This window comes from Balearica regulorum, chromosome 4 (assembly GCF_011004875.1).
Source record: "Balearica regulorum gibbericeps isolate bBalReg1 chromosome 4, bBalReg1.pri, whole genome shotgun sequence".
NCBI lineage: Eukaryota > Metazoa > Chordata > Aves > Gruiformes > Gruidae > Balearica > Balearica regulorum.
The window spans coordinates 53,575,652-53,598,657 of NC_046187.1; the positions used below are offsets into that span (position 1 = coordinate 53,575,652).

General features: G+C 39.2%; 1 protein-coding gene across 1 annotated transcript; it reads left to right on the top strand.

Moving 5' to 3' along the window:
* Positions 1 to 720: 720 nt before the first annotated feature.
* On the top strand, positions 721 to 22,598 carry LOC104637353 (tyrosine-protein kinase TXK). Its single transcript, XM_010304806.2, has 15 exons — positions 721 to 946; positions 7,258 to 7,312; positions 7,551 to 7,653; positions 8,460 to 8,665; positions 9,970 to 10,035; positions 10,748 to 10,802; positions 11,604 to 11,683; positions 13,049 to 13,176; positions 14,387 to 14,461; positions 15,430 to 15,601; positions 16,317 to 16,533; positions 17,494 to 17,558; positions 19,426 to 19,544; positions 19,998 to 20,155; positions 21,496 to 22,598. The coding sequence occupies exons 1-15, from the start codon at positions 829 to 831 to the stop codon at positions 21,562 to 21,564; spliced, it is 1,686 nt and encodes a 561-aa protein (XP_010303108.2). The 5' UTR covers positions 721 to 828; the 3' UTR covers positions 21,565 to 22,598.
* Positions 22,599 to 23,006: the final 408 nt, after the last annotated feature.

The following is a 23,006-nucleotide window of genomic DNA, read 5'->3' on the forward strand; positions in this document are numbered from 1 at the left end:
AGGGAATTGCCAACGCTTTTGACACTGTCATGAGGAATTCTATAGTAATAAGTAGTGTTTCCCTTAAAACACAAACGAAGCACAGGAAAATCAGGAGATTAATAGTTTCCAATGAACCTTAAGTCTGTTTCTGTCAATTATTTATTATTAATTTATATGATAAAACACATGCGAACTGCTGACTTTCAGCAGCAATTTCCTCATTGAGGTGGGTGCTTTGAATCCAACCCCTTTGCCTGCCTCTTCCCAGTATCTGAGGATCACTTCTGCATTCCTGCCATTGGGTTTGATACTTACTTAGGATGCCAAAAACTGTGAGGCACCTAGTTTTTAGAGGAAAGCATTTTTTTTTTTTTTTTTTAGTTGAATGTGGCCTTAGATGGTTAATTTTGGAAAGGATCACACCACTTCTGGAGGCAGATGTCTTGCTAACTCTCCCAATGTGTTCAAAGGCAAGTTGAAATACTACAGCATCATATCTTGTGGATGAGCTCGCTCATCCTTAAGCAGCTTCAGTCCTTCTTCCTCCTTTTATTATAACTGAATTTATTCAAATGTTAGGGTCAAAAATTCATCTGAACAGTACCGTATGTTGTGATTTACATCCACTGTATTTTTTTTTAAAGAAATACTTAGCCCTACTGATTACAGTTTAATAATTTTTTTTTCTGTAAAATATGTGTTTGATACTAGAAAGCAGATGCTTTTCCCACTTTTTTTTCTTTTGAAACAGATGTGAGATTAGTATCTAGTCTGTTTGGAGCTTCTTTTTGTTTAAAAAAAAAAAAGAAGTGGGTAGGTGGGGTCAAGCAGTATTTGTGGTTTACCATGTTTCATATCAGAGCGAAGAGCTCAGCTAGGGCTGTTTTACTGGCACAACTGATGAAGAGAGGTTTGCATTTTCATTTGATTATAAGCGGACAACCAGATATGATTCTTTCTACCTGTAAGTAAACTGGGCTGTGTATTTTCATCTTGCAGTTTCTTGTGCAGCAGCAGTGTATACTTAGCAAATAAGCTATTTAATTCTTGCCATAAAAATACCAACCAGCTTTCTCTTACGCTGCTCAGGTGATCTCTGTTCAGATTGCTAGTGTTGACTTTTGAAATCGGTACAAATATGAATCCTTTGTATGATGGATTCAGCAAAGCAACTGCTCCTACATACAGATAGATATTCCAATGTGCTGTCCTAAAAAGCATGTGGAGCGTAGACATGAATAAAAAGTTTGGTAGAACTAGAGCTGTCTTTTTCTTCCAAAGCAGAATTAACTCACAGGGCACCGAAAGCCTCAGCTTGCACGTGCGAGAAGCTGAAAGCTTGTCTCTTAAAGTATTTTAGAAGCAAACCGTACTGTGGCTTTCTAGAGGATTTTCTAGTACTGTTGAAAACTGAGATGCATACCATGTTACAGTAAAGATTTGGGGTTGATGGGTGAAGCTGAGTTTGTAGTGTTGAACACCGTTAACCTGCTGCCAGAACAAGAACTTTGCACAAAACATGCTAAAGGAGTGCAAACCTTAGACATGGACTACAGTACTTTCACAATTAGTAGTGCTTTGAGAAACACTGAGTCAGGAAAAAAAAAAAAAATTAAGAAACTCATGAAATAAAATTATAAAATGCAAATTATAAAAATTAATCTCTAACTTCTTGCTTGTATCTTTGATACTTCTTCCCCAAGGCTGTAAATTAGTGAGTTATGACTGAAGATGGGAGGAAGATTGCACATGCATAGGTGTGTGAATTGGCTACCTGTATAGACAATGCTATCAACCCAAAGCATACTGCTGGGTGTTGTGGGACTTTATCAGGACAGCTAGTGACAGCAGTGGACCATCTCAAAGGACTTGTGTGTTTTCACTCTCCTGTCTCTGTTTTCATGGGACTGTCTTTCAGTTTCTCAAGCAAACAGCTGTTCCTGGCAGCGGACCAATCTTTTTCTTCTTACTCTCGCATCCCGTCTGCTCTGTTGTGCACAGAGAAATTTCTTTTCAGGCCTCTAAGTTGGTTATAAAAATGTCAGGTGCAAATTTTTAGGCTGAGTATTTGTCAGGCTAGCTTCAACACCAGTTTCCTAGTATTTCCACTTCGTCCACGTGCATCTCTTGCCACGATGTCTTTTCTCGTTTCAAAACTGTGCGTGCTAAAAGGTCTGATTTTGAGCATCAGAATTTGATAGGCTATCATGACTCTGTGCTAGTGTTGGGATTCCTATTTGTTAACCTGTCACCAGGGAGATAATATGACACTGTTTTAAAAACAAGCATCTTCCTCCTAATATAGTAATTTCCAGAAAGAAAAAGACATGAGCAGTGAAATAGGCTGTGGTTTTATTTGTAGAATTGGCTGAACTTTGAGGTTGCAAGCTTTCATCAGAAATTGAAGAAATTAAATTCTCCATACAATTGAAGGAGGAGGATTTGGCAAATTCTAAATTCAACAGCTCAAATACTCATCTAGTTTGATTTAAACTTAAGTTTTAAACTACTGATTTTAATTGCTCCATGATAACTCACTCAAAGCAAAATGTGTTCTGGTACCTTATGTTTTGACAGAACTCAGGGAAATGGGGGCTGAGAGGTCCAGTGGGGCTGTGGATGCTGGAGGAAGCTTCCTTCCTGTGGATTTAAAAGCAGCAAGCTTCGACCATTTTTTCTGGAAGTTTTGGGAAAATTTTTGGTTATGTAGGAAATGAAGCAGTGGGGCCTGAAAGTAATGATAGGTCCATAAGTACTTTATTTAACAGACTTCAGAAATAATTAAGTGTTAAAAACTATCAGATAGTTCTTTCTATTAACCTATATTTCTTTCCTGTGTCCTGTTCAAGCAGTTTGTTGTTCATAATAAATTCTATTGATGTCTCTTCGAAATATGGAAGAATTCGGGGAATCCAAATTATTTCCTTGCTGAAGCACAACTCTCATCGATACCATCACTGATTAATTTTTAATTTATGAACTCTTCAGTGTGGTTGAGTTAGGGACCAAGGTCTCAAGGCCTGCTAATACGTACATGACTCTAATACCCTTTGACAAATCTGGAGTGTTTTGCTTAAGAAAAGGTCCAGAAGTGAAGGAAATCAGATAGAATAGTTCCATTTGTTTCAGTGATTTGAGTTAGGGTGCAGCAGAAAGGAAAGTCAAGAAGAAATACTGAAAACAATGAGTGAATTCTAAGAATCTATTTTCAATTCTTATTTGTCTTTTAAAAGAGAGCAATTTTTTTTTTTTTGCATTAAAATACAGGGTTTAAAAATTCATTATTATTATTTCTTAGTTTGTCTCATGGCTGTTGAATAGAAGAAAAGAGAAAGGAAGGAAGAGCCCGAGTCTCAGGAGGGTGTGTGTAGCTGTGAGAAGCTTCAGGCAGGAAACGCAGGCTTCCTGTAGCACTGCAGTGAGCATTGCTATGGCACCTGGAGGCAGCCCTCGGCGTAAACATCTTCCTCACCCACTAGTAGAAGGTCAAGACATGAACCAGTTTAATCAAATCATTCATTCAGTGTGTCAGAGCTTTCACCGTTTGCAATGTTGGCCAAGTCTTTCTAAAACAGCATCCTAGAGCAGCTTTGGCCTTTCTGTAGTGAGTTATGAACTCAAAAAATATGATTTTAATCAAGGGGACAAAAAGTGTTGTGTGAGAATCTTACCAGTGATTAGGGAGGATGTAAAATGCATAAATCACTACACAGGTCTTGAGATACTGAAATTCCAGTTCATCGGGTCAAACCTTCCTGACTTAATTTAATTTAACTAAAGCAGGACTTGGCTTTATGGAGCTGAAGGCCTTTCTCTGTCTATGTTCCTTGATGTTTCCCAGCAGACTTGACACATTTCCAAAAGGAAATGTAACAGTTTGCACTGCTATAATTTGCTTTTATTAATTTCTACTGAGTTAATTCCACAAGTGCTCTAGGAGCAATGCATGGACAAAAGAATTTCAGAAGTGATGAAGTTGCCAAGGACAGTTGTGTAAAGACAGGTTTGTTTTCAAAGAGCTGAAAATGCTCTTCTTTAGAATGATAAGTATCTGCTGGATTGATGGGCCGTGATTTGACAGTTAAAATACTCCAATAAGGAGAATGAGGAGAAGCAAACTTTGCAGAACTGTGCAAAGATTGTGCTGCTCCGCAGGACCCAGCAGTTCAGTTCAGCATGGGTTTATCTGGCCCATGGCCTTAGTCTAATCTGAGCTTTCACTTTTTGCCTGCAGAACTGGGTCAGATTTTGTGATCTTTAATAGGGTAGACACTCTAGCCTTCGAAAAATTGCTCACCAAATGAAGCATGTGTCCCAGAAAGCACTGTAATTAAAGCTTTAATTTATACCTTTTCTGTGGTTCTATCAACAGAGACAAAATACTTAATAGCATATATTGTGGGGATGTTTTAAAAAACATCACATACATTCATTTATTGCTAATCGCTTTTAGTACAGTAAAGGGGAGGTCAAACACAGAAAGCATCCATTAACAGAGTAAGTCTGAAATTCATTGAAGGCAAAAAGGATTCCTGAGTTATGCTATAAATTTATTCAAATCGCTGGGCTCATACAGAAAAGCAAGACAGAATGACATGTCCATATCATTGGTCTGAGCCACTCGCTTTTGTGCTAACAGCCAAATTTTTAATATCTTATTGGAAGATCATTCTTATGTCACATTGAAACTCTGCAGTGCTGCTTCTAAATATTTCTGGTAAGTGTTCTATAAGGAGAGCAAGTTGTCTAATGAGGAATAATATATTTAATTTGACTACATGGTTTAATCAGAAGAAGTAGACAAGTTTCAAATGTCATATTCCTTTCTGAACATCATTAAATCCTTTATAAATAACAATTGAACTTCACGGCAGTGGCTGAAGTAAAAGAAACCCAAGAGTTTTTTCACCCATGGTGTTCACAGTTCATGAAACACAGAGGTGATTATAAAAAGACAAGAGCCTAATGCAGTCTAGGTCAGGGGACAAGCACAATTCCTTCCCGAGATATATGGTAATGTTTGGTAAGTAACATGTAATTTTAAACAACCCTTTTTCTAATGAAATTGCCATAACTTCCTCAAAAGACAGTACCTGCAAGACCACGCTGTCATGCATTATGCTTCCAAGGCACTAACTAATACTACTTTAGAGGCACTCACTTCTTAACACCGTGACACTACTTTACTCTTGAATTTATGGGGTTTTTGGGGTAACAAAAAAAGCAATGGTAATAAACCAGAAATAATTCCCAGCTGACTTTTAAAAAGTGATTTTCATTCCAAGCTTGTTATTACCTAGAACATTAACATTCTCAAACCTGTAGTAAAATAATGCTAGGGAAATAATGTTCAGGCAAACTTCAGCCACTATAATTTTAAACAGTACACTGTGGATTTTCAACGTATGCTGGAAAATTATGCAGTAAATAAATTACATTGCCTGTATTTTTTCAGCCTGCTTTCCTTAAAGAAAATTGTCAGTGTCAGCTGGCTTGGCTACGTGTAATCGCTGCATTTTGCATATTTGTCAGTGGAAACTTTTATCAAACAGTTGATAGCGTCTTCTGATTAATGTTGTCTCGCCAGCTTCCCACACAGGGTTCTTCACAGGATGCAACAGTCTAAGGGAAATTGCCCCATAACTTGCAAGATACTCTAACCAAAACACATATGAGGCAGGTCTCTTCCTCTTCCAGCCAAGAACTAGTGTTGGTCTTATCTTTCTGACATTGTCCCTTCTTTTATTAGTACAAGATTTGCTAGATTAAGTACCTTCATAGAGAAAATAATTACATTTTAATCATGTAGTAAGGTTGCTTAATTTTTTGAGTGCTAGGACACTTTGAGTGCTCAGCATACTTGGCTGAAACGTTGGCAATAGGCATTGGCAAACCAGAAGGGACATCCTCTTTATTCCAGGATGGATTAAGTCATTAGGACAATGACAAGCCAAAAACGCCATGAGAGAAAACCAAATAAAGTAGAAGGGACTGATGGGAGAAAGACATACCTTGTGAAAGGTAAAACAACAAAATACTGAGACCCCAGATATTCTATTTCAAATATCTTTCTGAGGCCTCTTTTTGTACTATGACCTGTGTGGCAGAGAAAACTCAGGACTCATTGGAGTGGGATATAAAGTTTATTTTCTGTAAGTGCAGCTGAATATGACTGGAGCCTTGTCTCTGCATGCCTGGCACTCATGCTTCCTAGAAGAGCATACATTGGACCCAAGAGCCTGAGCCTGGCCCGCTGGTGCTGCTACCCTCCCACCTGCCCACCAGCCATGGATGACGGTGAGATGGTTTAGGGAGCCGACCCAGCAGAGAGCAATTCCCCACTGGTTTAGCATCCCGTCTTGCTCTTTTTGAGATGAGATGAGCAGCAGTGCAGAGGGAAAGGTGACGGGACCATAGCTGCCACAGCTTGGCTTAACCTGCTGTGGGAACACAAGTTGGGGGAAATAGGTCTCAGCCAGAGTAGAAGTGGACCAGAGCGGATGTCAACCATTTCTTTACCTCATTCAAATCTTCTTAATGCCTTCCGACCTATTTAATACCATATCCTCTCTGCTGTTCATACAAGATATACTAGATGGATTTCTCTGTAAATGTATGATATATGTGATGATGTGTCTAATGTGTCTTTCTCAGCATAATCAATCACTTGGCATATAGGTGTAAAGCACATCTTTGGTAGCATTTTAAACCTGGGCTAATGCATATATTACATTAATGGCTGCAACAGAAACAGGAAAATCCGTATTAATTCAAAGAATTGAATGTAGCATGTCTCCTTTAATAAATGTCACAATAAGAAAAAGCTTGTCGTGCAAGTGTGGTTTTGAATTTGGTTTGAATGATCTAAAAATTATGTCATCACCAAAGGGGACAGTTTTCTGCCTCCTGTCCCTGATGATATTCTCATCCCATTTATTGCACTGTTTAGAGCTTGCATGGGATGTTCAGTCAGATTGGTACTGATCTGGCTGACAAGGTCTTTTTTTTTTTTCTTTCTGAGTTAGTGAGCTGATTTAACGTACCACATGGCCTCATAATTGCTAAGATATTGTAAGGGAGACAGTGGGAGCAAATAGATGGGGCAGCAGGAAATGTTTGCTGTCTTTAATGGATGCAAATTCAGCCTTAATGATTTGCTAGATATCTCAGAGCAAGACAGAGCTAATAATGGGACTACACACATACAGTAGTCCTTAATTCTGTGAGTTTTGTAAACAGGAACACTGCAAATATGGAAAATGTTCTTGTTCACAGATCACACCATCCAGTCTGTTTTCTGCTGCTGCTGCTGCTGCACAGTGCAAAAAAGGTATGTGAAATTTTTTCAGCAATTAGGATGACCAAAATATTTACACAGAAAGGACTTTTAAAAATCCCTGTATTTTCAGTAGAGCAGCTAATTGTACAGAGGTTTAAAGAAAAAAAACAAAACATGCCTGCGTATCCCTAATACGACGGAAGGCATGTATATATCCAGGAATTAATATTTTTATGTGAATATTTATAGATATGTATTGACACAAATACTTCATGTTTTTCAAAACCAGAGCAATGAGAACGAAAATGAACCTGGAGCCTGATACTGGTCTGGTGACCCAGTACTCAGCCTCTCAACCAGACGTTTCCTATGCGTCTGCTTGGAAGTGCAGGGTAAGTAACATTTTGGCAGGTGAAAAGAGAGATTGAGGTGATGCGCCATATGGTGGCTCAGTACCAGAACAAGTAGAGGAGTAACTAACTCTTGAGTATGTAAAGTGATTAATTGCATAAAAATTATAAACGTATCCAAAGATTCATACTGATGTAAATACAGGGTTACGGTGAGGTTTCACAAGCTCTCTGTCATGGACAAGGTGGTTCCTTCTCCCAGTTCTGGATTTGGGTGATGGAAGTGGGAAGGGTGGGACTGCCCTGTTGGGCGGACGCAAGCTCACCTTGCTCATCTGGCATGTGAAACATCCACCTCAGTTTTGCTTGATCTAAGTTGAATAATCTGACCTTTCAAAGCATAACCAGTGCAAAGCTAGAACCTGACTTGATGCAAAATAAAATTATTATGTTCCTTCTGATTTGCTAAGAAAGTCTGCAGTGTCCTCCATGTTAATTCTCCAGAAAAATGACTGAATTTCCAGACATTGTAACTCCACTGATTTCAATGCTGCTCTGCTTTTACACCAGCTGAGGAGTTATCCTAGCATTCATACCATGTAGAAGTCACCCTGATTAGGTAGATGGTTTGTTTATTTTTCAACTTTCCATTGTCATTTTGGCTTCTACACCAAACTACTCAAATGTAGAGTCTCGCTGTTTTGCAAGTGATGAGGTGATAGTAAGGGGAAGTAATGACCACAGTTAAGTTCCTTTTAGCTACTGAGATGCTATAATAGCGGGGGAATCAAGCAAGCAATAGCAGGGAGAAAAGACTAACTGTGAATGTTACTCTTTTTTTTCACTAGCATAAGAGGAAATTGCAGTTAAAGAACAAGCCATTACCTCCTCTACCTGCTGAGGCCTTGGAAGACTACACAAAAAAACCCAGAGTTATTGCACTCTATGACTTTTTTGCTAGAGGACCCTCAGATTTACCGCTCAGGAAGTCAGAAGAATACATTATCCTCGAACAGTGTGATCCCCACTGGTGGAAGGCAAGAGACCAACATGGGTAAGAGAGTGGGCATCTATTTCAATCTCCCTATACAGAAAGAATAAACCCTAAAACAACCCCTGTGAAAGCAAGCAGATAGAATGAGACATGTGCAACAATTTAAGGGCAGCTTTGAAGGTGTTCAGCTGTATATGAGGCGCACAGATTGACTGGGCAGACTTTCAGTAGTGTTTGGCACCCCAGAAATGGGTGGAGAATCTAGAATCTGTTAGGAATTCAGAGTTAAGTCCTAGACTCAGTAATTTCCTGAGCAACATAAGGGCATTTGAGGACCATGCGACTCACTGGGCTCTGAGCCATGTGCAAAATTAGTTTTCCATACTTCAAGTGCTTTACAATGCAGTGCATATGTGTAAACACTTCATAAAGACCATAGAGATTATGAAGACATGTGCCTGAAACAAAATCCCTGATTCAAAATTCCTGGATGTTTTGGAGAGGTAGATAACTTCATTTAAGATCCTTTCCACATTTATGTTTTTTTCATGTCATTCCCCTTTCTCCTTTGCATTTTCTTCAGTGTATCCTGTACTGTCATGCTGGGAATGGTTATATGTTATTATATAACTGTCTCCTTTTCATTCACATTTCTCCTTTAAATGCTTTTTCTCCACTCATATTCGTAGTGAGAGTCCACTGGATTATTATTTTGTATATACATGCAAGCACACACTTTACACACTTCACACTTTATACACTTCACACTTCAACAAAAAAGCTTTATATAGTTATAAGGTTAAAAATTAGGAGAGTGGCTTCTGATTCAGAAGAAATGTAATTTTTTTTCCTAAATTTTCTTGTGATTTGACTTGAAAATTTTCATTAACATGCCATGCTCGGCACTCTATAAATATCCTATCCCAGCTGACTTACTCATTTCAGTAGCCATCCACAGTTGTGGGGCAGAAAGATTGTGCCTGGGATGAAAAGGAGTCAGACTTCAACTCCCACGTTGGGATTCAGTAGCTAACAACATACCCAAGTACAACTAACATTTATAATTCAACCAAAGGAAGATGCATATCTTAGTCCTATTAATATTTTACACCATACTATAACAGAATCATAGAATTAGGTTGGAAAAGACCCTTAAGATTGTCGAGTCCAACTGTTAACCTAGCACTGCCAAGTCCACCACTAAGCAATCTCTGTAAGTGCCACATCTACTTGTCTTTTAAATACCTCCAGGGATGGTGATTCCATCACTTCCCCGCACAGCCTGTTCCAGTGCTTGATAACCCTTTTGGTGAAGAAATTTTTCCTAATATCCAGTCTAAACTGTCCTCAATATGTCATTTCAGGAATGAAGGTCTAATTCCCAGCAACTATGTTACTGAGAACAAGAAAAATAATTTAGAAATGTATGAGTAAGTACCCTTGAAAATGATAATTGCGCTTTCTTTTCTAAAAATGGATGAGTGATACATTTTAGTGCTTGATCCATCAGTCTTTATTAGACATGGACAGATGTTTATTGAAAGCTCTTTTTTTTGTTACAAAACCTTACTCTTAGAATGAAGCAAGCATTTTGATTCAGAACTATTTGCTCAGAGGGTGTAACATGAAGTTACAAACACTGAGTACTTCAACAACATTCATTTGCATAAATCAGAATATCAGAATCCAGATGTTTCCTATTTCTGTAGGCTCACTACATAATGTTTTTATATTCTGGTCTCTTCCTGTTGTGAACATGTAATTAATTGACTAGAAACTAATTCCAATTACTTCAACCTAGTTTACTGGAGAGAAGAGTAAATTCTGCAAATTCTAGAGTAGAGAGGCTTGATGCAGCGAGCAGGACTGTAAATTTCATCAGAGTTTAGCATAACCATTTCCTGGGTTTTCTTTTGTTGGAGCTCACATTTAATCACAGATGAATGGGGAAAAGAGTTGTCATATTTATAGCGGTCTAATAAAGTCATTCCAAATTAAGAGATGTTTATGTACAACAATAGTTCTATTTGGGTTTTTGGACTGGGAATAGCGCAACTATTAAGATGGATTACTTTTGTGAAACAGAGCAAAGATTAATTTTTACTGGCTGAAAATAAAGAATAGGTTATCTCCTTGTTGCAGGTGGTACTGCAAAAACATAAACAGAAGCCAGGCAGAACTTCTCTTGCGCCAGAAGGTAACTCAGTTTACACAAAGAGCTAACAAGATCTAGAAAGATCTGTCTGTGGAGGCATCAAGAGTGTTACCACAGGCAAATCCAAATCTGTTTGGTATGCAGTAAGAGAGAGAGTACTTTAAAAAAAAAGGCTTTCTGGGATAAGTGTACTGTGCAGGCTATCCAGACTTCACAGAGTTTTAAGTTGTGAAGCAAATTTTATGTAGATTTTCCACACTAGATAAATTGTATTACATGCTATTTACTGTGCTTATCTTCTGTATGAAACATTGAAGACTGCAATCAATGTAGTAAGTTAGCGCAGTTAGCAGAGATTAACAAAACCCCTGCGTCTTCCTTATGTATACAGCAAACAATCCGTATTGCGTTCTACCCCCTATCAGTTACCAAAGTGCCTAACTCAGTTCAACTCATTAGGTCTTTGTTCAAGGACTAACACAGGGCTTGGGCAAGCCAGACCAGAGAAGAACATCTCAGAACTGTTTTACAGAATTTCATTCTAGTGATTTGAACAATTTGATTTTTTTAATAAATCAAAGCATTTTCACTACTTTGCCCTGAAGAGTATAATTCACCTAAATTTTTTAACTCCAAGAAATTGCCTGGCACTTATTATTTTCCCTTGGTTAATTTTGCTCTGCTATCTACCTGTCTATCAGTTCCCATTCTCCACTGCTTTATCCCCCTCCCAAACAGTCATAGGTATTCCACAGAATTTGGTAATCAGCTGCAAGTCCTATTTCAAGGGAGGATTATTCAAGCTCAAAAGCAGAAAATAATTCTACTTGTATTTCTTTTCAGTCCAAAGAAGGTGCATTTGTTGTCAGAGATTCAAGCCAACAGGGACTTCTTACACTGTCCATGTATTCGCAGGCTAAAGGGTGAGTTGGTTTGAATGGTTAGGATTTGACTCAAGATATGATGGAAGAGCTTCCCCCAAACTCCTTGGGATGAGCAGGTAGGTTGGGCACGCAGTGCACAGGAGCAGGGAACCCCTGGGGCACTGGTCACACAGAGTTAATTACCCCACGTGCAGAAATGTTGATGGTGGGCAGTGGATCTGGGAGCGAGGGTGTAAATGTCCTGCCAAGCGAAGATTAACTGCGCTCACTGAAATTCTCAAATAGTCTGCTGTGAAAGGTGTGCATCCCACCCACGCAATGCAGGCATTTGCATCTTCTTGCCTCTCTTTCTACGTGAAGTGCCACGGCTACCACATCATGCCACCACAGCCTTCAGCCACCACACTGAACTGGTTCCCTTCTCCACGGGTTCTGCTCACTGTAAATTCATCCCAGACTCTGCTGTCCTCAAACTTCTCCTGCTTTTCTCCTGAAATCACCTCACCTCCTCACTGTGCAGTCTTACTTCTTTTGCCAGAAGACTGCCACAGGTCTCGCTTTTCCCCCACATCAGTAGCAATCACCTGCAGCGCTGACTCATCCCTTCTTGAGCTGCTTTATGCCCTCCTACATCCTCCCACCTCAGTGGCGTCTGCTTTCCTTCTCTTCCTCTTAGAGCAAGCCAGAGGTGAGAGGAGCAAGAAAAAGTCATCGCTGCTACCACCACCCTCTTCCTCTCTCCCTCCCCGCCTCGGAAAGGTGGGGCGAGCCCTCCCTGCCACCCCCTGTGATGGCCACAGGCTCACCTCTGCAGTAGGGTACCAACCTTCAGCAACCACCTCTGGCCTGAAATGCAAACCTAACTTCTTCATTTGGAATCTCCCAGAAAGCAGCAGTAGATGAGTGGCAAAATATACAGAAAGCAAGAAAGATATAGTGTGGAGAAATACAGAAAAGTAAATGTAGCAAATAAAAGCTCAAATGAGGAGCCTTTTGAGAAGCAGAACAGAAAATGTAATCTCATAGTATACATGAATATACTTTTAACTTTTGAGGGGAAACTCAGATAATGAAGAGCATTTCAATTTTAAAAGCTTAGATTCAAATAAGTGCTGAATTAGGAGGAACATCTGCTAAATTTTACAGCTAGTTCTTATGGATGCAACAGTACTTGTGCAATAAAAAACATCATTGTGCAATATCTCCCAAAGTTTGAAGAGAGATCCACTTAAGGAGTGGGGGTTTTTATCCTGAGACACTATCCCAGCTACACATAGCCATTTTAAGTTGAGAACTGTACCCCAAGTTTTCAGATTTTTCCATGCTTTCTTTCAAAGTGAAATTTAATCAGATTTATAGTATAAATTATTTTTACTGGAAATTATAATCATTTGTTTATTTCAGATGTCATAGTGGAGATATTCGACATTATCAAATTAAGCAAAACCACTTGGGACAATATTATGTAGCAGAAAAATATCTCTTTTCATCTGTTCCTGAACTCATCGAGTATCATCAACACAATGCTGCAGGTAAGGCATACAAGCTGATAAGGTTTTACAACTGATGATTTGAAGCTCCTCGGGACTTTGAGAGGTTGGAAATCACTCTTCTTCTAATACTTCTCTTATAAAAAGAGACACAAGTTTTTCTATTCCTAATGACTTCAAATAGGCCATGATCCTTTCTGCCAAAGTCATAGCTGTAGTGTGCATATACCATGGGGGAAGTGAAACTACCAAACTCATTTATGTATAATAAATGAATTTTTCAAAGCTAGAAGGTAATGTATTTACCTGCTCTGTATTCTCTTGGTTCATATTTGACTGAATGAGACTTGTATGAAATTTGATCATAATTCTTTCCTTGTCTACAACCAGGATTTGCATGCATGCAATTTAAAAAAAAAAGCAGGAGCTATGCTGTGCATCAGCAGGTAGCATTCTACTGATTTTGGCAAAAACCCCACCCCACAAAAAAATCAAGGGCAGAATTAGGGAGCACAAGGACTCTCTAACACTGGTTTGCAGCTTACCAGAGTTAGCCACCTCTAATCGTTGGCTGACAGCAGCCTTTTATAATTTTTTAGCACTAAAAGACCTGTCCTTCACCTTGGTTCTGCCCATCATTTTAATACAATATAAAATGTTTGTACCATGAACGAGTGGAGATGGGAAAACATACAGAGATTCCTCACACTAGTGAGGACAGAAGATATGGGAATGGATGGAGCCTTTTGCTGGAGGGAGGAGGATTGTGGGAAATAAATGAAGCAGAAAAGGACCTGCAAGTAACAGTGGGAAGAATGAATGAATGCAGGGAATCCTTGGTGAGGGAGGTACTCACTGGTACTGGTGGCTCATGAATTCAAAGAAAATGAATGACAGACACAAAAATATTTCTTGCAATGGGAAACAATTCTGCGAAATCGTGCTGGAGGAGAACGCTTAGCTGGGTGATACAGTATTGTAGCACTCATTTATTTAAGATCACTAACATCATACAAACAAGCAAGAGTATAATTTTTGGTTGTATGAAAGTATAGATACTTTTGTAGTCAGGGCTTCCTCCATTTCTTCTCACTGTAGTGTTTTATCTGACCAAGCTATAAGCAAAAGTAACTTAAATAAATAAAAAAATGTACATCAGATTCCAGATATTTTTGTATGAGAAGAGGTACAATATAGCATGCTTTAAAATGGAGTAATTGGTCAAAGAGTATCGCTGCTTTGTCTCCTACAGGTCTCATCACTCGTCTCCGACATCCAGTTGGATCAGCCGGATATTCTTCACCAGCAACAGCAGGATTTAGTTATGGTAAATTTTTGTATTCTTTCGGTGAAGATTTAGTTATCTGCCTAGGCAAGAACTTCAATTGCATTCACCCGGCTAATAATTAAGTTGTATCTGTGAAATTTCCCGTAAAAAGAAACACATAAACAGCCGCATATTCACCAGAAACAGACACTCATTTCCTCGTAAGGTGTCAGTACCGAATGAGACACCTGACTCGAGTCCTTTTGTTCAGCGACCGTTGTGTTTCTGTTACAACCACCAGTGCATTTCAGAGCTATCTGGACTTTTCTAAACAGGCTTAAGACTCAAATATACATTTAATAGCTTTTCAAAGGCTATTTGATTTATTGAAATACTTAGGAAATTGAAATGAATATTATTTATGGGGAAGATTTGTCCTTGTCAGTTCTGCAAGTTTTAGAAACAAGAATGGAATCTTATACAGTATTAGAAAACAAACAACAAACACCTGTTTTGTGTATATAGATCAGGAAGTTCATATCATCTGGCTGATGATAGGAACCTCCAAAACTGTATATGTTTCCTGTAAATATTCCCTTTAATCTCAAGGCTTAATATTTCTGAAGGGCAGAACTATTGTGGTTATTACAATAGAGTCAGCCAGTAACTATTTCTGTAGCAATACTATCCATCCCGAACTGGTTCAGAGTTCAGTATCACATATGATAATGCCAAAAAAGTTCTCATATGCAATCAAAGCTGAACACTTGTGTTATCTTCAAGCCTCAGACATTCCTACATTAAGCAATTTAAACACTAATCACATCCTACAAGCTGTAAAATAACATTTACATGCAAACATATATGAGCATGTGGAATTTTTCAGATATTTAAAACTCATGCTATAGCTGATGAACAATTGTGATGTTTCGCTGCACACATTAGCTGCAAATAGCAAGGGATGTCTCCTGGAGCGCGGCTCAGGAAAGCTGACCTGACCGTTGTAACCTATTGGGTTGCTTTTTTAGAGCAATGGGAATTAAACCCATCTGAACTAACATTCATGAAAGAACTTGGGCGCGGGCAGTTTGGAGTCGTTCAGCTGGGTAAATGGAAAGCAGCCATCAAGGTTGCCATCAAAACAATCAATGAAGGTGCAATGTCTGAAGATGATTTCATCGAGGAGGCCAAAGTGATGATGTAAGTACAAAAGCTATTATATCTGACAGCTGACATTCAAATGACCAATAAGGAATAAATACAACCTAATTCCATTTAAAACAAACCAGTTTGATGGGAATGGTGGATGTGCAGGACAGAAAGGCTGATCTAAAGGTCTGAATCAGACTGACAGAGGTGCTTGCTGCGCCCATTGCCAGACTCTTTCTTTAGAGCATGCACTGCTTTGCGCTGTGGAACTCAATGGGGAGCAAATGTACAGATAAATTAATGTGCTCCTACAACTATTCTTTCATCCATAATTCAGTGCCTCTAGGACCACTGGCAGAGCTCATACCTGACTAAAGTTTTTGAGAAACTGTATTACAATTTCTGCTAATTTTGTAAATTAGGGAAGTATCCAGATTGGGTCTTGGCACAGCCCGGAAGAGAAGAACCTTTGCAGGGTCATGTCCCCTGCCTGAAAGCCAGGCGTAACTAGACCTTTCCATTTTACATCACCCAAATCTAGCTTTGCATTCACTGCATTTATGTAACTAATGAACAATTATGAATTCAAAGAGCATACTTTTTGGGGGAAATCATAGGCAGAAATGTGTTAGATAGTGGGACAACTCTGAGGCCAGCTGAATACTGTTTATCAAGTACCAAAAGTATTTTCCAAAACCATCATGAGAAAGGTCTAGTTACTTGCCAAGGACAAATGCTAGCCTGGCTAAGATGCAATTTTAAACAGGAAACTCTCCCACCCGAAGCTGGTCCAGCTTTATGGAGTGTGCACACACCACAAGCCTCTCTACGTTGTGACTGAATTCATGGAAAACGGCTGCCTGCTCAATTACCTTCGGCAAAGGCGAGGGAAACTCGGCAGAGATGTGCTGCTGAGCATGTGCCAGGATGTGTGCGAAGGGATGGAATACCTGGAAAGAAATAGCTTTATTCACCGTGATTTAGTAAGTACAATAGATTTTCTGAAATTCTTAGTAAATAATGGCGGCATAGAACATGCCACTGCATTTTATGGGACATTAATGTGTCCTGTAAGACTTCAGCTCTGCAGGATCTAATAAGCCAATAGTGTTTTCCTGCCTGTAAACCAAAACTTTTCAGCTGTTTGTCTGTGGACAGCTGGAAAAACTACTTGATATTTGAGAGAAAAGTCAGAAAATTGGGATATTATCATGGAGCAGGCTGGTGTTAGGACATCCCGATACAAGAGTATTATGCCGTGATCACAACACAGCCAAAATCACAGCAATACAAAAGATCAGCGACAATGAGGATTTTTTTTTTTAAACAAAATGTTTTTCTATCTACACTTTTTTCTGCTCCCTACTGCCTTACCTTGATGGTGGGATATCTGGGTGGCTTTTCTGCCCTACCCCTCATACAGAGGGAACCACAGCACAGGAGCTTCTTTCCTGACTCTCAACTTTTTGTTCAATGCTCACATCTGGATGCAGAGAGGAAATCTTCCCATTCTCCTCCCTAGTTGCCTGAAGAAATGTAAAATCTTGAAAATTTCCAAGGAGTTCCTGATTTCTGTCATGAAAAAGTCACAAAATATTTTTAAAAATTCACACTGAGTGTCCTAATGCTAGTGTTCAGGAAAATATCTGCTTGGACAACTAGACTCTGCAGCCTAAAATTCTTTTACCGTGCAGGAATATGTACAAATATTGCAACTCATACTACAAGCATTTAAGCTGATATATGCTATGGATGTGTAACTACACAGTAGCGAAATATGCTCACTGGCTCTGAGCCAGAAATTCACTTATATTTTTGAGCAAGACCACTCATCCCCTTTCAGAATATAAACAGTATGAGCCGAAACAAAAATAATCAGCTGTTGTATTTTTCCTAAAATGCTTTAGCACAAATTTCAGATATGTTTCTCTCATTTTCCCCAGGCTGCAAGAAACTGTTTAGTCAACACTGAGCACATCGTTAAAGTATCCGACTTTGGCATGGCGAGGTACGAGGCGATTGACGCAGGTTTAGTGGGTACCTATTCTAGTCAGCTGCACCATGACCTTAAGTTAACCTCATTGCTCGCTTCGTTGATTTGGGGAATCCCACTGCGGTCAATTTTTTAATTCTGATGGAAATTATAATGTTGTTTAACTGTTCTACCATGAAATATATGTCATGTTCTCCTCTTGCTATTGATGAATGTAAGACAGGTAAACAAAGTGCCTGGTAAACTTCAGAAGTAGATCACGGACAGAGAAATGCCGAGCGTGCACAGGGCTGCCAGAAGCTTGAAGAAGCAAGTTCCTCAACTTTTCTGAGTAGCGGGGAGGATAGAAAGTCCATAGGTACAGACCTGGGTGCTGGTGCTGACCTTTAGAGGTGGCAATGGCTGAGAAGGTCAGGCAGGACGCACGGAGGACTGGCAGGGCAGGCAGGAAGTGTGATGTGCGCTGCTCTAGCAGGGAAGTGGTTTTTCTGCTTAATGAGAGGACCAGCCAAACATGGAGAAAGTGAGCAAAACACACTCTGACAAGCACGGGCCAGAGGCATGTAGCTCTGCCCTCACAGAATTTCCCCCAGAGGATGTGCTATATTGTATAGCTGAGCTGATCGAATGACCGACTGCTACCCAAAGGGGAGGCTTTTGCCTCCTTTTTCTATCCTAAAGATTACAACATCCTAACAGTTCACAACTAAATACGTGTTTTTCAAAAGGCTGTCCTATACCATGGCAGTGCCCACTGGTTGCACTGCTCTCCAAAAGGGTAATAATGTCAGAATCGCACCGGAAAACACACTAGGAGTCCAAAGGGCTGTCATGGTCTAGTCTGAGAATAACGGACCTGAATGGCTCGCAGCTGCCAGAAAGTGGAGAGCAGTGGTGTGGCTCTGGTCTGAGGAGACCATGGAGAGGTGATGGGATCACAATCTTATTATTCAGAGCTCACACAACTGCCACTACTGGTTATTTTGTACTGTTATTTCATATGTTCCTTATCCAATAACCTCTCATCTTGCTGTGCCTGCACCAAAATAAGAAAAGGAGACGAAGAGATGATTTTTCTTAATGTGACCTCTTTTAAAAGGAGCTTTAAAAGGTGCTGTTGCATTACACCTTCTGTGAGAACAAACGTGTAGTGCACATCTGTCGTCTGCTCGGGAACGTTAGTACTGGGAAAATATGCACAGAGCTTGTATGTAGGTAGGGATCAGTCTAATAGCCTTTTTAAATGTGGCCCTGTAAATGCCTGCATCGGGCACATGATTTCATCTTAACTGGGAGGTCAGGTCTTATAAGTTTGGGCAAAGAAAATTACTTTTCCAGCGCACCAGCTGTTGCCTTGTACGTGATGAACATTTCTTTCTGTGTTGCTTCTGTAACATGCCAGAAATGACATCCGTGAGGTTGGGCAGTGGATGCCACCCATCAGTTACAAAGTGTAGCCCTCTGCCAGTAGTGTTTAGGTAGAAGTGGTTGAAAAGGTGGACTCTTTTAAAAAGACACAATAATTATTTATTGCTGCTGGTTTTCCTGTCCATGGTGTAGGGATCTTTCCTATCAATATATACCCAGAAGATGACAATAGCAACCACTCTACCAGTCTTACAGAGTGTATTAAAATGTTTTCTTCCAACATACTTATGAACAATTCAAATTAAATTATTCATTTAAACAGAAATCTTCTTAAGTGCATAGCTTCCAGGGTAGGTATCTGTGTGCATTTTATATTCAATTAGTAATATAATTTCTTTGTTTCTAAATTGACACATTATTTTTATGGAATTATAAACCATCTGTGGAAATGTTGCTAGAACTGCTTGCCATTTAACTATCATTAAAATATACGCTGTTTCCTGTTACTCTTTAGGTATGTCATTGATGACGAATATATCAGCTCTTCAGGTGCCAAGTTTCCAGTCAAATGGTCATCTCCTGAAGTCTTTCATTTCAAAAAATACAGCAGCAAATCGGATGTCTGGTCATTTGGTGAGTTGATTAGGTTAATGTGCAACATACTGTGCTTCTCTAAAAATACTGATGTGATTTAAGAAAGTGTAACTTTTTACTGATACTACCTATCTTAAGCTTGAGTCCTTCCCATTTTTCAAATCTTGCCTATATTGGATGAGTACGGTTTTTAATAGAAAAGTTCTGTCCCTAAATGCTAGATTTTGACTGAAACATGCATTCTTGGTACGTCTGCATTAGCCAAATGTATGTTCGTCTCAGTTTCACAGACCACCATCTTAGATGACTAAAAGAGAGCAGAACTGTATCAGTTGAAAATGTTTTTGTAGTCTATCTCCATTTAGCTCACGTTGCCCGTGTTTTCATGCAATACACAAAACATCAAGAGTGTTTTTCCTGCTTCTAATGTTGTTAAACAGCTTGTGGGTTTGGGGTTTTTGTTTTGTCCTAAATATTTTGGTTCACTTCTAGGTGTACTGATGTGGGAAGTTTTCACAGAAGGCAAAATGCCTTTCGAAAGTAAGTCAAATTCTGAAGTTGTCCGTGAGATTTCTCAGGGTAACCGACTTTATCGACCACATTTGGCATCACATACTGTGTACAAAGTCATGTACAGCTGCTGGCACGAGGTTTGTTGCCATTTTTTTTTCCTGTGATATTACTTTATTATTAATTTGTAATGTGGATCTAAAAGCAATCTTTAAAAAATGTGGCATTAAATCCTTATTTCACATCTCTGGCATCCTCAGTATCTCTCACTATGCTTTTCACAAATCACACCTAGGTTTACAAGCCTCTGTTTCTTTTGACTCTTGCATCTAATAAATATAAAGCATATAATCAGTACAATAGGTCTGGACCATTCCTGGTTTTGAATATGCCGCTATTGCCTCGCTTTTCTACCACGTGAAATGTAATATCTTCTTCACACCTCCTTATCATGCATAGCTTTCTCTAGCTTTACTCTGAATGATAACCTTAACACATTCATATACAAAGTGGGTGTGCTCACTAACTGTGGATTTTAAGCCACATTCTTCAGGTGTACATCAATTCCTCTGTACATCACTACAGCTCCTAGGCTGCACCTCTTTCACCCTCTCCACTCTGATTTAGTACTTGATGTTCTTTCTCCATTTCTCCAGCACCTATTTCTTTCTATATTGATATCAAAACATTGACTTCATCAACTTCTCCATCTGAGAAATTTCCTTAAGGTCTCTCCTTCTCTAGTGTCTACAGGAAATACATCTTTAATTTTAGATAAAAAGTACTTTCAGAAGAGCTTGGTGTGCAATGCTTTTGTGTAAATAGGCAGGCATACACTGAGAGTAGCTGGGGAACCTTGTTGCTGCCATTGTCTCCTTTATCCTACCTCTCCTTTCTTGCCCATCTTTTAACTCTGTATGAAATTTTTAGACCATCAGTAACAACGAGCTTAAGAGACTGAAATCTAAATTGCACCTAGCTTACTTGCTTACTGCAAACATCCATTGGGATGCCAGCCAGCAGAGAGAGGATGGGGAAGAAGTTTTCTCTTCTCCTGTCTGTCATCACCCAGGAGTTTGTTCCATGCTGAGCTGCAATACATCGAATGTTAAAACAGTGAAGGTCCTTTTTCAACAGCCCAGGAAACATTCTTGAGTATCATGGTTTCCTGAGAGGCAGTGCTTTCCCGTGACCTGTTGTAGGGCAGAAATCCTATAGGAATTCTGGTCCAGAATCGAAATAAATAGAAAGAAATTTTAGGAACGCTTGGAAAAGTGGCTGTGGTCATGCTGCTGGTGCCATGAAAAACAGACAATTTTTTTCCTTCAAATGATGAACTTGATTTTTTTCTTCTGTATTAATTAAAATAAAAGGTAGTTTTTAAGTGGTAGCTCATATGTACTCGTAACCAGCTTCTGAAGTCTGGTACCATAACTGATCAATCTGCTAATATAAATTTATTCTCTGCTTTTCTTTTCAGAAACCTGAAGGACGTCCTACTTTTGCAGAATTAATAGAAACCCTCACAGATATAACAGAGATGGGCTAATTGGAGATTTTACATTAATGTATTTACTGAAAGGTTAGCATTAAGCATGTCAATAACGTAGCTGATACAGAAAACCTCAGCCTTGTATAGCAGTCTCCACTTCAACTGCAGTGCCCGCATCCTACATATTGAAGCAGCTGTTCAGGCTTGGCCTAATTTTTACTCATTTGAGAAAGATACCTCAGGAGACTGGTTCAGGACTCTCAAGGCTTTGTTTTCATGATTAGAGAGAAAAATCTGCCTGGAGAGTAGTAACCAAGCTTACTCATCTTATAGTCCTTTTTATTTATTCTTTTTGTCAGAGCTACACTAATTCCTGTAACAATATTATTAAATTATTTTATAGTTAATATGACTCATGCAATGGGGAATGCTGATTGGCAGCAGCAAAATGATGGAAGAACCCCTGGTAAAGCTCTAGCTAGGTCATGTTTAAAGGCAAGCCCTTTTGTTGCAAAGCATCCAGCCCTGACGAAATGGGCAGTGTTTCAGAAGGGGCAGCAAGCTAACTATCAACAGCCGGAGCAGCGCCCACGCGTGTGCCCATACCCACTGCCGTGGATAAAGGCGAGCAAAGTCATCGCTTAGCAGCTCCTAAGTCACATCTGAGCAGCTGGAAAGACTGAGCATCCCTCAAGCATTTTAAACCTGCATCGCAGGCTTAGGTGCCTTCTCTACCAATTCTGTGTAAAAGGTGGAGAGTAAAGATCATCTTATCCAAACCTCTGCCTAACTCAAACGCCCACGCTTGCCTTAGTCCTCCCCTTGCAAGTGTCCAGAATGGTTAACGGACAAGTTAAAGCTGGAACCTGACAGTTAAACAAAAAGTGCTTTGAATTAGTCTAGCTCAGATTGATCCTGTGATACCTGACGCGGACAATGTCTGTAACCCTACTTCTTATGTTATTATTCACTTTTAATTTTAAATCTTAATTGTGGTCGATACAAATATATTATAGAAAAGGCAGATGGACTTAATAACTGTTTAATATAGAATAGAATCAGACCATTACAAATAAATAGTTTCTTAAAAATATGTGATTGCATTGTGAATTATTTATAGGCAAATACACCATAATATTTCATTTTATAGCACTTTGTAGACAAAATACTTAAAACCGACTAGCTGAAGAATGATTGAGTTCTGCACAACTTAATTTTTCCTTTCCAAATTTTAAAAATAGCTGCAAACATAAAATTAAATATATTAATCATCTCAAGTTTTGAATTTCCAGAAGATGATGGCATCTTTGGGTCACATTCATTCCTGGCATTAGCCACTCAGCTTTACTGCAATAGTATTTTGATAGTTATCATCCCTTGGGAAAGGAAGTTCTTAATCTTACTGTTTGAACATTTGGGAGTACCTTCAAACACACTTTTAAGACATTTCTGCTTCAAGTGAACCATGATATCTGTATCATTTCATATAATCTGCTAGA

Bases quoted from the DNA above. Each gene is read 5' to 3' on its own strand.
- LOC104637353 (XM_010304806.2), top strand. From the start codon at position 829: ATGTTTCATATCAGAGCGAAGAGCTCAGCTAGGGCTGTTTTACTGGCA. The intron at 14,462-15,429 runs GTAAATTTTTGT...TTGCTTTTTTAG, and splicing joins AACAGCAGGATTTAGTTATG to AGCAATGGGAATTAAACCCA. The intron at 16,534-17,493 runs GTAAGTACAATA...CATTTTCCCCAG, and splicing joins GCTTTATTCACCGTGATTTA to GCTGCAAGAAACTGTTTAGT.